Source organism: Lontra canadensis, unplaced genomic scaffold (genome assembly GCF_010015895.1).
Source record: "Lontra canadensis isolate GAN:19392208 unplaced genomic scaffold, GSC_riverotter_1.0 scaffold63, whole genome shotgun sequence".
Taxonomy (NCBI): Eukaryota; Metazoa; Chordata; class Mammalia; order Carnivora; family Mustelidae; genus Lontra; species Lontra canadensis.
This window is the reverse complement of record NW_022631057.1, coordinates 109727-127790: the sequence shown is the minus strand read 5'-3', so window position 1 is coordinate 127790 and position 18064 is coordinate 109727. Positions and strand designations below refer to the sequence as shown.

Here is an 18064-nt window from a genome sequence, read left to right as displayed (position 1 = left end):
GGGGGAGTGAGAGAGGGAGAAGCAGGCTCTCCGCGGAGCAGGGAGTCTGATGTGGGGCTCGATCCCAGGACCATGGGATCATGACCTGAGCCAAAGGCAGCCACTTAACGACTGAGCCACCTAGGCGCCCCCATAAAAGAATTTTCAAAAAAATTTTCTCGTGTATTTTTGACATCACTTGTTGCTATGTTAAAATAGTTGAAAAACATAATCTCCAGTGTATTGAAAATACTAGGACTTTGAAATAAAGCCATTATATCCTTGTTTTAAATGCATCCAGTTAAATATAAATACTACGGTAATATGATAGTATCTATTTTATAAGAAGTATGGAGAGGTGAATAGCCTGAAAGTTTACATTTTTCCTTTTTTATCTTCGAATTTATTGCCATGGATTTTACCCCATGGAATTTTATATTTTTGTACTTGAAAGTGCTTTATTGATCAACTATCCAATTTCTCTACCGTTGTAATATGTATTCTTGTGAACATAAGGTTCTAAGTGTTAAGTCTCTTCTGGTTTGAGTTATTACAATTAATGTATAATTGATTGAAATTGTAATAGGTATGATGCCTTAAGTAAAGGAGAGCCTTGCTGACACCCTTCGTTTGGCACTGTAGAGGTCTTAAAATGTTAGGTGATGTACTCTTCTCAGATGTGGGATGGGGTAAAAGAGCTGCCCCCCCCTTTTTTTTTTTTGGTAAGTGAAGGAAGGGCATCTGTGAAAGAGGTCATACATAAGTAGAATAAACAGCTAGCTTAGACTGCAGGTGAGTTCTCAGGCAGATTGTCTTGGGGAAGAGCACAAAGGGAAGCTGAAGTTCTGAAAATTAATTCCCATAAAACTTACTTATATTTATGTAACCCTTGGAAAGTCATTATTTATCCCAATATGAAGGTAGTGAATTAAATATGTGAGAGCCCACTTCATAAATTGGAGAACTTTAACAAATATTTGGTGTGTCTTAATATTCTCAGTACTTAAGTTCTTTCTTTCTTTTTTTTTTTTTAAATGTTATTTATTGATTGGAGAGAGAGAGAATGAAAGAGAGAGAGAGCATGAGAGGGGAGACGTCGGAGGGAGAAGCAGACTCCCCATCTGAGCAGGGAGCCCGATGTGGGACTTGATCCTGGGACTCAGGATCAGGACCTGAGCCAAAGGCAATTGCTTAACCAACTGAGCCACCCAGGCACCCCTTAAGTTCTTTCTTATAGAATATTTGTCCCATGATTTCCATAGAACTCCTTATTCTAAATATCCTAAATCTAAGAAGTAGATTTATTTATTTTTTACTTTTTATAAATGATTTTATTTGAGGGAGAGAGAGAGAGAGAGAGTGAGAGAACAAGTGGGAGGAGGCGCAGGGGGAGAAGCAGGCTCCCCTGCAGAGCAGGGATCCCAATGTGGAACTTGATCCCAGAACCTTGAGATCATGACTGGAGCTGAAAGCAGCCACCTAATGTACTGAGCCACCCAGGTGCCCTAGGTTTTTATTTTTGTACTTATTTTGAAATTTGCTATTGATGTAAAAATCCTAGCTCATCAAAAAAAAAATTTTTTTTTAAGATTTTATTTATTTATTTGACGGACAGAGATCACAAGTAGCAGAGAGGCAGGCAGAGAGAGACAAGGAAGCAGGCTCCCTGCTGAGCAGAGAGCCTGATGCAGGGCTTGATCCCAAGACCCTGGGATCATGACCTGAGCCGAAGACAGAGGCTTTAATCCACTGAGCCACCCAGGTGCCCCTCAAAATTATATTTTTGTTTTTTAGTTGTTGGTTGGTTTTCCCCAATTGATCTCATAAATGTACTTACCAACTGCAGTTAAGGTATTTAAAATATTTCAAAACGATTAAACTTTTAAGTGTTTCATACTTTTAAAAATTGTTTAATAATTTTGTTTTCAGAACTGTCATGCTAATATATAGTCTTAAAATGATGATAGCTTGCTATCTAGGTTTTGTTTTTTTTTTTAAATCTATTTGGAAGATAAGATACTTCTAAGGTTGGATTATTTCGTTGGTGAGGCAAGCTTGATTTTCAGTTTTGTTTTTTTTTTTTAAGATTTATTTATTTGTCGGAGAGCGAGTACACTCACACACACAAGCAGGGAGAGTGTCAGGCAGAAGAAGAAGTAGGCTCTCTGCTGAGCAAGGAGCCTGATGTAGGACTCGATCCCAGGACTCAGTTACGACCCAAGCAGAACACAGACGCTTAACTGACTGAGCCACCCAAGCATCCCTTCAGTACTATTTCTGAGTTATCAGACAGGTTTGAGATATAATACTAAATATGGTTACACATAAAAGCAAAATAAATATTGACTTTAAGTCCTTGAGATATTTGTCTTCAACTTTTACAATGGAAAGGATAAAATTATTGTATGCAAAACATCCTGAGGGGTACAGTGTATGTGTTGTGCTGAGTGCTGTTACAGACCTATACCCCTGAAACAAATAATACATTATATGTTAATAATAAAATAATACAAGTTACTTTCTCCTTTTATAGGAGAGAAGTCAGGTCTGAGTTTTTAGGGGAAAAAAAAAATCATTTCAGCTATCCAGTCTCATTTTCAAGGGATTGGTGAGAGAAGGCATTAGCTGTTTATGTTAGAGCCCCATGAGGTTTTATTCGTTTGTGTTATTTGATAAGGTGACAAGAAGTCTTTTCAGAGTAGAGATCAAATGGAACAAGAAAGGACTTACAGTGAGCATATACTAGTAATAATGTTTAGGTAATGCTTACTGTATGCCAGGTACTTTGCATACATTCATTTAATTTTTTAATAATTCTGTGAAGTAGGTACTCTCATCTTCCCTATTTTTTTTTTTTTGAGATTTATTTATTTTAGGGAGAGAGCCGGCGAGCGAGTGGGGGTGGGGCTGGGAGGATCCAGGAAGAGAGGAAGAGACAAATCTTCAAGCAGACCCCCCACTGAGTAGGAAGCCTGGCATGGGGACGCAGTGTGGGGCCTGGATCCCAGGACTCTGAGATCCTGACCTGAGCTGAATTCCATAGTCAGCTGTTTAACCATTAGACTGAGCTATCCTGGCACCCCTCATCAGAATTACACTAAGGCATGGACGACATGGGTAAATTTCCCTAAGATGAGAAAGCTTGGAAATGGCAGAGCTTGGATTCGAATTCGTCTGGCTCTGTAATGGTTACACTTTTTTTTTTTTTAATTTATTTGACAGATCACAAGTAGGCAGAGAGGTAGGCAGAGAGAGAGAGGAGGAGGAGGCAGGCTCCCCGCTGAGCAGAGAGCCCGACACGGGACTCGATCCCAGGACCCTGAGATCACGACCCGAGCCAAAGGCAGAGGCTTTAACCACTGAGCCACCCAGGCGCCCCAATGTAATGGTTACACTCTTAACCATTATATTAAAATACCTCATTTCCTGTGAACATCAGTCATCCCTTGGGCCTAGCTGACACATACATGATTGAAAATGGTGGAGTTCAGTTCAAGGTTAGGAAAAGAACAATGTGGGGATGCCTGGGTGGCTCAGTCAGTTAAGTGTCTGCCTTCAGTTAAGGTCATGATCCCAGGGTGCTGGGATTGAGCCCTGCTTGGGGCTCCCTGCTCAGTGGAGAGTCTGCTTATCCCTCTCTCCATCTCCCACTCATGCTCTCTCTCTCTCTCTCAAATAAATAAAATCTTTGAAAAAAAAGAAAAAGGAACACTGTGAAAAGCCTAATTAGTCATTTTCTGCTACCAGACCCAATTATTACTCTCCCTATTAGCATCCCCTACTCTCATGTTAGAAGAGCTGTTAGTCCCCATGGCTTGGATGTCAGTTTTTGTCAGATCAGACCCTTAATTGTCCTAAGAATTTTGGGGGAAACCTGTTTTTCTTCTGGGGAAAAAATACAAAAAATAGTTTATATCTGTGTAAGAAGAGATATTTCATGAAGGTATTTTAATTAAGATTTTCTGTAATGCAAGAATCACATGCAAGAAATATGTTTAAATATTAAGCATGATAACGCTGTTAAGACTTGAGACTTAATGGGAACCTTTCTTTGTTGCACTCCTTATTAAGTAGGATTTAAATTATCTTTATGTTATAATCCGTTGTGAAAAAGAAAAAGTCCATGCTGAAGAATTGAAGTTTAGAATACTCACTAGAAATAGAAGTAGATAAAGACTTCTGACCAACTTGGATATGTCTGTTTTATTTCCACTGAGTGACTGCCAGTTTTGCTTTTGTGTTTATATTTTATGTGGTTAGAAATTTAATATAGATCTTATTTTTGAAGTTTTTAAAAAACTTGAAATTTGTTTTCATTGAATATAAATTTTAGATAATGTACTTCTACTTTGCATTTTCTTAAATTCTTAGATTTTTGTCCTCTTTATTAAAGATATGACAAAATGCAGTAGGTTTTGCTTTTAGATTCATTTTATAAATATGATTTTTATAATTCTTTGGTACTATGCTCTCATTTCTCTTTTTTCCATCCTAATTTTTTCCTTAGAGTAAAACACACACAATTTTTAAACAATCTTAGCTTCATATTTCCACTAACAGTATATAATTATAATTTTCTATAGTTTGTTGATTGAATATGCAATAGTGATGTGTAGTGATTCTCCGAAAGTTAAAAACTACTGAACTATATTAGTTTATTCTTGGATAGATAACTTCTCTAGATTGAGGTTATACCCTTAGTTCCTTTACTCCTGGAGGTGAGTGTTCTTTATTCCAAATATCTTATAACTTTATGAATGATTATAGTTTAACCTCAAAATTCTGTTAATGTTTTATGAATAATGAGTAATTTTGGGATTTTTGCCATTTGTTGGTGGTAGCTATCAATACCTCACAAAAGTCAATTATGATATATTCATAGACAAGTCTTTAAGTAGGTAGCAATAATGCTTCATTTCTTGATAGTTTTAATTAACTTGAATGCACCTAGGAATTACAAAGAATCCAGAAAAAGACCACCAAGTAATTAAAAGACAGAACCCACAGGCGTGTATTTGGCACTGGGACAGCTGTGTTGGGCTTTCATTCAGTCTCTATCCTTGATGTAATATTAATAGAGCTTGATTTTTCTGACTTTTTAGATTATAACAGGTTAGAAATAAGCAACAGTAATGTGCTTCTACGTTTGGAGGTGGACTTTGATTATTTTAAGGAGAAACAGCATTATTAACTTTTACGTTTTTTGACTTTTCCTCTTACACAGAGCACATAATTTTATAAATATAAACTGTAATAAATGAAATTAACGCTCAAAAGGAACAGTTGGCAGACTCACAAGGAATAAGAGTAAATAAAAAACATAAAAAGCAGGTATAAGTATTTTTGAATGATGGTAGTCTTGACCCATTTAGATATGGGGCAAAAGAGAAATAACTTACCACCTGAGGTATTGTCTAGTTTTAAAAGTCAGAATTTTTAATGACTCACAAATAATGTTTAGAAGGTTAAATCAAATGTATTACCTGTTAAGAAATAGGGCTATATAGTGTACTTAAGAAAGTCTTTCTTTTTAATTTAAATGGGGTTAATTTCAGTCTTTGTGAAATTTTCTTCAATTCCATAAATGAAATACTTAGTATATTTAATGTAAAATCTGTTTTTCTTCTCTGTTTCCTTGTACTTGGTTCCTTTGTCCTCTTGTAGGTACTGTACTAAAATAGAAAAAAAATTATTTTGTTTATACTTAATTTTAAATGTACATAAAATCCATCATATTTAAAGTAATGAATTTTTTTCCCTAGGTGCTACAAAGTACACAGATAAAGACAATGGAGGAATGCTTGTGTGGTCTCCATATCACAGTATCCCAGATGCTAAATGTAAGTTTTCTGAAATTGAATGTTTATGTCAATAGGATTCTATCAACCAATTCAAAATACAACTTATATTTGTTTTGGGTCGCTTAGATTCTCATAAGAAAACAGTTTGTCTTTGTTTTGTTTTTTGATGGAGGTTGTTATATTAGAATGTTTTTCCTTTTGAAAGATAGTGGGTTGATCATTCCAATTTGTGTCAGGCCCAGGAAGACTGAAAATACCTAGGATCTGATGGCATTGCTGCTTAAATCCTCAAGCAGGGGAGGGAGTTACTATGTAGACATCTGCACAGGCTTTTCCTCAGTATATGGAGCTGTAAAGAAATGCCTTCAAACTTCAGAGAGCCCACTATCATTACCATTTTAAAGAGGAAAGGGGAAAGAACTGACTTCAGCAGCCATCAATCAGGTCATCTTTGAGCTCTCCATTTCTGGACGGAGACCTTCTGGATCACTGACCATGCACTTCTTGAATCATGGTGTGGCTTTAGACTTCAATGTGATGTAGCGGACCTGATCCTTTGCGGCACATCAGATATAGGAAACGTGCAGGTAACAAAACTAAGATCCCCACCCCTCCATTCAGTTATCTTTGAATTTGTTAATTAGACAAACAGAAAACCACTGCACAGCTATTCTTGCAGCTGTAAAATAATCTTGTCTTATAAAAATATTTATGAAATCTTAGAGATGTCGCATAATGGTTTATTTAGTCCTATGAAAATTAATGATGTTCTGTATGTCATGTGAATAGTAAGCTAAGCATACTTCCTGATGCAATAAGAGAACTAAAAATTGAAAATTGAGTATTATGCTGCATACCTGATAATTCTTCCTATTTGACAGTTTGGGAATACCAGCAAAAGGTCTAGCTGGTAATCTAGGAATTACATGCCCTTGAGGCATTCTTAACAGAAAACACAAAATTGTACATTTGGCCTGGGACTGTATACTGAGAAACCTGAGGGAGATTATCAGGTTTCTCTGGTTCAGTTCTTGTTACATGGCAAAGGTTTTCATTCATAAACTGAGCATCAGGGTATCACTGGCTTTTGCTGTCCTACCACTGTTTTGTGCAGTGGTGCATTTCTTAACAAGGTGAAAAACAAAATTTAGAAAGCCAGTATATCCTGATTGTGTGGTGCCCATGTAGAATATTCTAGACCAAAGATACCGGGCAGTGGGTTCAGCTCTGGCTGTGCACTGGAATCATGTGGAGGAACTTTTAAAAGACAGTCCTGATGTCTAGTGTCTATCTCAAACCAATTAAATCAGAATCTTAAGGGTTGGAGTCTGGACTTTTAATTTTTTTATTTTATTCATTTATTTGTTTTTAAAGACTTTATTTTTTAGTAATCTCTGTATCCCACATGGGGCTTGAACTCGTGACTCCAAGATCAAGAGTTGCATTCTCTTTCGATCGATCCAGCTGGGTGCTCCTGAGCTTACTTTTTAAAAGCTCCCCCACTGAAACTAATGCACAGCCAAGGTTGGAAACCATAGATTAACTGGTATTGTTTAGCCTTCTACTTATAGGACTGTAGGACATTTTTGTTAAACAGCATATATTTAGGCCTTTCTTATGTTTAAGTGCTATGTATTTAAGTTCTAAACAAAAGACAATATTTGGATTTTCTGCAAAAGTTTACAGTCTTAGGGAACTATAATAGCATCCATCGAAAATAGTTACTATTCTAACAGCATTATTGTTATAATATCATTTTTATATATTAAATTATCTTAACATTGACTAATAGTAATAGCAAACTCATATAAAGTACCTAAAATGTACCATGTGTTATTCTAAACAGTTGATATATTATCTCATTTAATCCTAGGAAGAAGGTACTGTTTTAGAGTGAGAAAAGTAAGGTACAGAAAGGAAGAGTTAATTGCCTATAGTCAAAAAACTAACAACAAGGCTGAGAATCAAGCCCTGGTAGACTAGCTGTTCTGGGATCAGAATTCTTAACCTCTGCTTCTCCAAATATGCTTCATATATATATATATATATATATATATATATATATATATATATATATGCATGCACTTTATATATAAACTTTAAAAAAGGATCAAACAGGAGTGACTATATGGATTTCACATAAAACAGTCCTGCTCACTGAAAAGGCAGACTTCTCAGAAGTAAGGCCTTAAAATAGCTAGTACCTCATCATTGAAGCTGTGCTTATCTAAGTAATTTTTTGGCTTGATTACATATGGATGTTGAATGAAAATGGAATATTCAGATACCTTCTGTATAGCTTACAAGAAGAGCTGAAGAAAATTTAGGGCTACCGAAGCATACTTGAACATGTCCATCCTTTGTACAGCAGTCAGAAGTGGGAAGGTAAAGGCTTTGGGCCAACTCTTACTATGAGATGGGATCTGAAGCAGCTAAATCTCTTCAAATAAAGACTGAAACAGAAAAATGAAGAAATTATCTAATATTCTACACGGTAGTTAGGTTCTATTGACTATGTACAGACTGTTCTTTTTTGTATACAAAAATAGTTAAATGGCATTGAATTTAATAAGTGTGTGCTATATAATCTTAGAAATAAATCATACTAAGTAAAATTTTAAGTCAAGGAAGCCTCTGATCCTGTTTATAGAAGTAGAAGTCTTTTTTTGTACCATTTCATGGAAAGTGACTTTTCCCTGGAAAAGCCCTGGAATATAATATTTTTATTTTGCTTTGTTTAAAAAAAAAAAAAGACCTGCACACCTGAAGTAAATATAGTTATATAACATTGTTTCATTGCAGTGGATGAATATATTGCAATTGCAAAGGAGAAACATGGCTACAATGTGGAACAGGTATGTAGAGAAACATTTTAGTATTAAAGCTTGCCTCAGTGCTTGACAAATCCAAAGAACATCTGGTTGATTCTATCCTAAGAAATTGCAGTTCCACCAATTTTATAGATACTGTAAGAGGCCTAGTAAAGTCTGACCTTTTAAACTTAGGGATTTTGCTTTTATCGTAAACATTGTTCATCTCAAGGGCTTGAATATTTTTCTCTCAAGACCTCTGTTTCTTATTCTGCTTTGCGTTCTAAAAGTATCTCAAAGCCTTTAGATTATTCTGGCAAATGCTAACCAAAAAGGGAATTTTTTTTTTTTTTTGAGTACAGGTAATTCTGATTTTTTAAAAAAAATTTTATTTGTTTATTTGACAGAGAGAGAGAGAGAGATCACAAGTAGGCAGAGAGGCAGGCAGAGGGAGAGAGGGAAGCAGGCTCCGTGCTGAGCAGAGAGCCCGATGCTGGACTCCATCCCAGAATCCATAGACCATGACCTGAGCCGAAGGCAGAGGCTTAACCCACTGAGCCACCCAGGCACCCCAGTTCTCTCTGATCTTTTAATCTGAAAGACCTATAAGTTAAACTTTTTATTTAGTATTTAAGACTTCTCAATTTTGAATGAAATAATTTATGAAGGGCTTTTCTCAAATTTAATTTTTAATTCTTTAATTTACTTGGCGGGGCTTTTTTTTTTTTTTTAGATAATTTTAAAAGAAGATCTGTTTGGGGCATATGGTTCATTATCCCTGTAGTGAGGGAATGAAGAATATGAAAAAATAAAAATGAAATATAGATTCTTAAATCTGTTTTCAACTAATTATTAGATCAACCTTTATCAGAAGTAATAGTAAAATGAATTATCTGTAATTTGCACTATTAAGAGCTAATTTTATAGTCATTACCATGGCTAAATAATACAAAGTCATTTCTAGAAATTGAGATGTTTATCTAAACATAGTTAATTTTTTTGTGAATTTTGAAGCCTTTGATTTTTTTTGTTTTTAATTTTTGACTTTCTGTTTAATATTTGTTTGAGACGTTAATCCTTTAAAATGTGACTGCACATATGTTTATTTTCATGTTCATTTTAAAGGACTGTTACTCGAGTACAGAAATTAATTTTAAAATGCATTATTTGAAAAGTTGCTAAATCTCTTCTTAAAAATGAAATTTGGTACTTGGTACCTTATCGGAAAGATAAAGACCTACAACTTAACAATAGAAGGGAAGGTTATGGAAGGTTAGAAATTACCCATTTTGGGTTTTACTATGATTTGGTAATAAAGTCATTGAAGTTATCAAGAGGACTCATAATGATTCTTTCTATGCATTATGATAATAAAGAAATATATGTGGTAAATATTATTAAGATTGCATTGAGGTACTCCTTGGAACTGTTCAGCCCATGGTACTTCTAAAAGGTTAAAACAAATATTTCTCTACTACGTTTCAACTGAGCACTTCTAGTTTAGCATTATGATTGATAGTTTTCTTCAAATATTTACTGGATATTTTTCCTTTTAGCATGTTTTCTCTACACATTGACAAATGAGTAAATATGGGTCAGTCTTAATACGAGTCAACAAACCTGCTTTAGTAATTATAGTCACTCTCCTCAGTTCACTGTTTTTCCTAGATTATGCAGCAAATGTGGTATGTAAGAACATTCACTGTTCTGAGGCCCTGATTTAAAAGAGATAAATAAACGAGGTCTACCTGGGCATCCCTGATTAAAAGCTCTAAACTGTGAGTTTATCTTCAGTTGAAATCATGGGCTTGAGATTTTTAACCTAATTTGTGTTTAACTCTCTTAAGTGTGATGGAACATAAGTCCATTAAAACCAAAGGGGAATGATTTCTCTTCAAAGGCTCTTGGCATGTTGTTCTGGCATAAACATAACATTGAGAAGTCCCTTGCTGATCTCCCTAATTTCACTCCCTTTCCGGATGAGTGGACAGTGGAAGATAAAGTCCTGTTTGAACAAGCCTTTAGTTTTCATGGGAAGAGCTTTCACAGGATTCAGCAAATGGTATGGTAATTTTAGTTTTACTGTAATTTGTGCCTGAAAGATTTGCTATTATTAAACACTTCCCAATTCTTAAAAACAAAAAAGTTTTCAGTCTAATTTTAATATTTAAAAGTATTTGATACTTCAGATACCTATATATTTGTATATACCCTATTTTTGATAACCACTCAACTGCGTGACAGTTATGTACTATTTCATCATAATTTTTTGTTATGATTTAAATATATGTGTATTAAATGTGGTTCTAGGAAAAAAATCACAATTTCATTTTTATTTTAAATGTTTTCATTTTTTAACAGGGTTTTCTAATATATTCTTTTGGATATGAAAATCAATTTTAAAAAATTCTGTATTTCAATATTATACAGGCACTATTGTTTTTAAGGAGAAAAACTCTTTATTTCTAGTTTTTAAATTTTTAGTATTGTGTCAAAAGAATATAAACCCGAGAAGTTGCTGCATTAGAATCCCTTAACCTGAATGGATGGAAATTAGATAATGTTTGCAAATATATCTAAGTATTGAAGAGAGCCTTATTGATTGGGCGTATGTGTCCTTGTTTGCCAGTATGACAAATCAGTGCATGATGATTAGTCATTTTAATACGCAGAGACTTTATTTGGTAGCTACAGTCTGATTTTATTATTTATCATCTTAAAACCTAGAGTTAAGACAATAATTTAAAAAATTCATTGTTGAAAATTGAACAGCTTTTCTTGAAAACATGATGCTAAGTGACAGAAGCCAGGCATAAAAGGTCATATAGTATATGAGCCCCTTTATATGAAATGTCCAGAATAGACAAATCCATAGAAATAGAAAGTAGATTACTTGTTGCCAGAGACTGGGGTAAGGGAAGACCAGGGGATGACTACTAATGTTTCTTTTTGAACTTATGAAAATGTCTGGAATTACGTAGTGATGTTTGCATAACTTAGGGAATATGCTAGAAACCACTGAATTGTACATTTTAACTTGGTAAATTTTGAGGCATGTTAATTATGTATTAGTTTTAAAATTTCAACTTACAGAGGTGGGAAGAGAAGAGTAACTCCTTAAGAAAAACAAATACCGAAAGCTAATGTTGTGCTGGGAACATCTGGGTGCATTGTTTACCATATTTGTTATACTCTTATCTCCCCTTTCTTCTTGGAACAAATAGGAATATTCAGAAATTTCGATGACATAGGCGTGGTGGGTTATTATGACTATAACAGTACTTTTTCTATAATTCATAAATATACCCATGAAAATATTTTTCATCTATGCCTTTAAGTATCAAAGAATAGTATCAGAAGTATTATTCATTCTGTTAATCATAATTTGTGAATTAAATTTGCTGATATTAACATGACTTTTTTTTTCAAGCTTCCAGATAAGACAATTGCTAGCCTTGTAAAATATTACTATTCCTGGAAAAAAACTCGATCCAGGACAAGCTTGATGGATCGCCAGGCTCGTAAACTAGCCAATAGACATAATCAGGGTGACAGGTAGGTTGGATGCCTTTGTATAGTTACATTGTTAGGACACTTATTGAATTGTTTACACTTCCTAAGGCAGAAAAATTATCACAACACGTTGTAATGTAACCTTTCATTCAAGATGTTTTGTCTCTGGCAGGAAGAGTTGAGTAATCAGAAATCTTAATAGTAAGGACTTTTCTTTAATTATTAATTGTAGCCAGCAGACAACTGTGTTGTATGTGAGCTGTGTTTAACTCTACTTGCAAGTGCTTCCTTTTAGTACTGATATATTCAGTACATATATTTAGAATACATTAAGAAACACACTCTCTAGAATATGCTCTTTCCATAATTGCCTGAGCACAATTACCTAACTGAAGTCCACATTATTGTAGCTGTATGTTTCTGGTGGTATAAAACCATTCTGCTTACTGGTGTTTATTTTTATCCTCCAACTGGAGAGATGAAATAATCAGTACTATATCAAATTAATATATGTGTTCTCTTTCCCAAATGATATTCTTTCTAAATATCTATCCTATTGGTCTCTGTTTTTTAGGTATACATGTTTGCTAACATGATTCTATATACTCAAAAAGATAAATGTTTCTAAACACTACAGCAGTCTAAATTATAGGAGGTAATCTTCCCAAGGACACTCTTGTTTTTTTGGAAAATGTCTAGTGAAGTTATTAGCAAGGTATATTGCAATTTGATAAACCCCCGGAATAGAATAAAAAGGGAATTAAGTTTACTAATCTTTGTTTCTTCTCAGTGATGATGATGTGGAAGAAACACACCCAATGGATGGAAATGATAGTGATTATGATCCAAAAAAAGAAGCCAAGAAAGAGGTAATGGTGATCATTAGAGTGCTTGTAATTGTTCTACAAATCCATGCAAAGAAGAATGAACTATACTTCATGTTAAGAAAAACATTTTTATATCATAATGTAGGAAGTAATTTTCGATGTTAGAGGGTTTTGGAAAAATATCTAGAACTAGCAGTTAGCCAGTAGTTTAAATAATTATTGGGTTATCTCATCCACTCAGAAGTATAAAAGCCCTGTCACAATTGCTAGTCCTTAATCCAGAGAAAAGAAATAAAACACCCTCAGATGATGTAGTATGATATAATAGAGTATAAAATTAAGCTTTCTGGTTTTGTTACCAGTTTTTGTTAAAAACACTTGTTTTGGTCCATATTATAGCAAATTAGAAATTAGAAATTAGATCTCCCTCAACTTACGATGAGGTTACATACCAGTAAACTCATCATAAAGTGAAAATATTGCAAGTCAGAAATGTATTTAATATACCTAATCTAGCAAACATCATCACTTAGCCTAGCCTACCTTAAACATGCTCATAACATTCATTAGCCTATAGTTGGGCAAAATGATCTAACACAGAGCCTGCTTTATAATAAAGTGTTGACTATTTCATATAGTTGAATACTGTACTGAAAGTGAAACACAGAATGATTGTCAATATTCACAGTGGTTGTCAGTGTTTTGTTTTCGTGTCCACTTGGCTGACTGGGAGCTGCAGCTCACTGTCACCGCCTAGCATTATGAAAGAGCATTTTACTGCATATTGCTAGCTTGGAATAAGAAGAAAATTCAAAGTACAGTTTCTGTTGAGTGCCTGTGACTTTCACACCATCATAAAGTTGAAAAATTGTAACCAGAACCATTATAAGTTGGTGATGATCTGTAGTAGTGGTATACTGACAGCAGTGAAAATAGAAACAAAGGAAGAGATAGAAGAATCCCCAACTAGAAAAGCACTCCTTTTCCTCTAAATGATGATGATGATGATGATGATTTACAATCACTAGGAAAGGGGCGCCTGGGTGGCTCAGTGGGTTAAAGCCTCTGCCTTCTGCTCAGGTCATGATCCCAGGGTCCTGGGATCAAGCCCCGCATTGGGCTTTCTGCTCCAAGGAGAGCCTGCTTCCTCCTCTCTCTCTGCCTACCTCTCTGCCTACTTGTGATCTCTGTCAAATAAATAAATAAAATCTTTAAAAAAAAAATCACTAGGAAAAGGCTAAATTGATATACCGACTCATTTATATAGGCAAGGATTTACATAATTATGAAAAATAGATCAAATATTGAAGGGTAAAGTCTTGTGAGGTATAGACATCTGTGACATAGTGAAGATCAAAATTGGGAGACAGAATGTACCTTCATCCTATTTAATGACCACCATTCCTCAATGCCATTGGCCCATCCTGGACCTTGTCATCATCTTAAACTCTTTTATTAAGTGATATTTTAAAGATCCTACTCGTACCTCAATTTGTTATTTTACAGATTTTCCTACTACTGCTAAATGTTCTCAAATTACTTGATTCCTTCATTTTTTCCCAAGTCTGCCTTGTTTCTCTGAGCCATAGACCTAGTGATCAACTACTTAAATTGCTGTATTCCCCGTTATCTCTCTTATATCCCCAGTATTAAGTCCCCATTTCCCTATCCTCTGCTATACCTTCCCTAACCCTGTGAACCCACAATGCTGGGTCTGTTGCTATTCTTGGTCTGAGAGGCACAGCAGGAGAAAATGGCATAATCATATAAATTGTTGCTACTTAGATAAAATGGCTTCAGATCTTAGTGCAGTCCTTACGTCTCTCAGTGTTTAACTTCTGAGCCTCGGTGTTTTCCCTCGGTAAAATGAAAATAATAGGATTATTTGGGAATCAACGAGGTATTATATACAGAAGCACTTCTTAGAGTACCCAGTACATAATAAATCTTGAGTAAAAGGTACTATTGTTTTATTCATTATTTGAGCAGGTATTCTGAACTTGCATCCCTTTCTATACATCACCTACCATCTCTCCACTCTCCTGCAAAAACTTGCCTGATAATCTCACAGAGAAAATACCAAGTAGGAAGTCCCTTAAATTCCAGCCCTTCTCCCTGACCTCTGTGCTACTTTACTACCCTTTTCATCTGAGCATGTTTATACTTAGTACATTAAAATTACTGTATTTTGCCCACTAGGCTCTACCTTTTTGAAGTCAGAGACTGAGTTACATTGTACATCTTGTATCTCCCAGCACTTTACATAGTACTCCTTGTCCACCTCCTTACCAATATTTGATACGATCAGACTTTTAAAAATCTTACAGATTTATTTTTTTTTAAAGATTTTATTTGACAGACAGAGATCACAAGTAGGCAGAGAGGCAGGCGGGGGTGTGGGGGAAGCAGGCTCCCTGCTGAGCAGAGAGCCCAATGTGGGGCTCAATCCCAGGACCCTGGGATCATGACCTGAGCCGAAGACAGAGGCTTTAACCTACTGAGCCACCCAGGTGCCCCTTACAGATCTATTAATAGAAATGATACTCAGGAACATTTACTGAATAAAGTCTGCCTGAATGCCTCTCTTGTCATAGTTGCAAAGGTCCCTTCTCTTGTTTGATCCTATCTGTCCCTTCATGTCAGGACTAGGACTTTCCCATCAGTTATCCCTCTCTAATGCCGTATTTTCAACCTTTTCATTGCAGCCCAAATTATGCTCACATCTTCTGTGTAAAAGCGTAACTCTCTCTCTACCAGTCTAGAAAAAACCTCTACTCCTTCCTACTACTTCACTTTGGACTTTGCGTCAGTCAGGCTACTGTCTTTTCACTTCACTGAAACAGCTGAGAGATGTCAACCTCACTGCCACATCCAGTGATTCATTGTATTCTGCTCGAGCTTTCTGTATCATTTCAAGTTACTGACCCCTCCCTTTTTCCTGAAAATCTCTTCTTTGACTTTTGTAACACGATTCTGTGATTCTTTCCCCCGCCCCCACCCAGTGGCCTATTTTATTTTTCAGATTTTATTTAAATTCTAGTTGTTAAAATATAGTACAGTATTGGCGGTTCTGGGATTCTTGCCTACTTTTTGATTTTTTAAAAATTTTTAATAGATTTTATTTATTTATTTGAGAGAGAGAGAAAAAAAGTAGTGTGAGAGGCAGAGGCAGAAGCAGACTCCCCACTGAACAGGGAGCCCAATGTGGGATCTGGGGCTCAATCCAGGGCTCTAGAATCATGACCTGAGCTGAAGGCAGACACTTAACTGACTGAGCCACCCAGGTGCCCTTTGTCTACCTTTTTAACTGTTGTGTCTCAATCTTAATAACTTTTTTCTTTGTTATTATTTTATACTATACTATTCTATACTTTCTTAATTCTGTTCGTTTTATTGTTGTTGTTAATTTTTTCTCTCAAATAACTGTAAATTTTGTCCTTTATGTTTTATACAACTGCCTTACATCTCTTCTCTGAATTATTGGAATTTTCTGTCTTCCATCCTGGTCTCCACATTCTCCACACCACTGCGTTCCAGTCTGTTCTTTAACCCTGTTGCCAAAGCAATCTTTCTAAAACCGAATTTACTGCTTGCAACCCTCCCATGGCTTTGTCTGTAGGATTAGGATAAAACACAAAGCTCTCTAGGGAGGCATTCCCCACCCCACCCCACATATTTCAGATTACTAACAGTGTTTTAGAAAAGTCGTTTAGTTTCCTGGCTTTTGTCCTGTGGTTATGTTGGTTCTTTTTTTTCTGGGATTCTCTTTATTCACAAATCTGCATAGGAAATTCCTCATAACTCTGTTAAGATGTAACTTCTTTATGAACTCTCTCCTATGCTTTATCTTGAATTGACACCACCTCCTTATTTTTCTTTAAATCTATTGAAATACTCGTTGGGGTTCCCTATTTCACTTGTCTATCCCTTTGTGGTAAGCCTTTGAAGAGCAAGAATCCTATCTGCAGAGCCTGAAACATAGTAAGCATTCTGTCAGATTTACTGTAATGAATGCGAATACACATTATAAGCTTTTTGTTTACTGTACAAATGTAAGAGATTAGGGACTTGAGTTATCTAGAGAACTTATGTATGTGTAATACTGTTCTGTCCAGCTATGCGAGATGATCTATATGCATTTGGCCTTTTGTTTGACTGTGATCTCATACTATTAGCATAAGGAAAGTATAAGTTAAACAATGTCGAAAGGAGGGTGACTGGGTGGCTTAGTAGGTTAAGTGTCTGCCTTCAGCTCAGGTCATGATTCCAGGGTCCTGGGATCCAGCCCCCATGGTGGCAGGCTCCCAGTTCTACAGGGAGTCTGCTTCTCCCTTTGCCCTTCCCTGCTGCTTGTGCTCTCTCTTTCTTTCTTTCAAAGAAATGAATAAAATCTTGAAAAAAAATGTTAACAGGAATCCTCCAGATTGTGGTCCAGGGCAGGTAATGTATTGTTAGCAGCTTCATTCATTCCTCTGTTCTTTCACAAATCATAGGGACATAGGAAGGAGTGATACTATATTATTGCCTTTAACACAGATCTGCATACCTGCTTCTGCATGTTATTGACACATTATGTAGAATTTTAATGAACTTTTAAAAATTGTGAACTATATAGTATCATAGAATGTGCAGAGTTTAAAGAAGAATAAAACAGCCAGCATCTCCTCACTGAGCTTAAGAAACAGAAGTCCTGTGTGTGTTTCCTTAATTGTACCCCTCTCCCTTCTCTCCAGAGAGAACCTCTATCCTAAAAAGGGAACCCTATCCTGAATTCTATCAATTATTTACTTTTTTTTTGTAGTTTTATCACACATGTATCTCTGACCAACCGTAATTGAGTTTTGTCCATTTCAAACTTTATATAAATGGAATCATATTATATATGTTTTTCAGCTACTCACATTTTGTTGTTGTTGTCTAGCATCTTTTTGCAGTTCATTTTCATCACTATACTACGGTGTTCCATTGTATGCGTACACCACAACTTATTTGTTTCTTATCAAGGGACATCATTTCCAGTTTATTATTATCATACACAATACTGATGAGAATATATCCTGAATACACATACATAAGAATTCCTTTGGAATAGTGCTTCTCAGGTTTAGTAGGTTTTGTATTGCCCCCATGAGGG

At 35.5% G+C, this 18064-nt stretch overlaps 1 protein-coding gene across 7 annotated transcripts in view; it reads left to right on the top strand.

The window, feature by feature from the left end:
- Window positions 1-18064, top strand: part of RCOR3 (REST corepressor 3) — a 52610-nt gene that overhangs the window by 4590 nt on the left and 29956 nt on the right. For 6 of the 7 annotated variants that reach the window (XM_032878095.1, XM_032878093.1, XM_032878094.1 and 3 more), the window contains exons 3-7: window positions 5742-5819; window positions 8583-8635; window positions 10491-10652; window positions 12021-12145; window positions 12894-12972. In XM_032878095.1, the coding sequence (XP_032733986.1) occupies window positions 5742-5819; window positions 8583-8635; window positions 10491-10652; window positions 12021-12145; window positions 12894-12972 (497 nt within the window). Of the gene's footprint in view, window positions 1-5741; window positions 5820-6016; window positions 6368-8582; window positions 8636-10490; window positions 10653-12020; window positions 12146-12893; window positions 12973-18064 lie in introns of those variants that run through there. The other variant, XM_032878099.1, reaches the window with a different exon arrangement.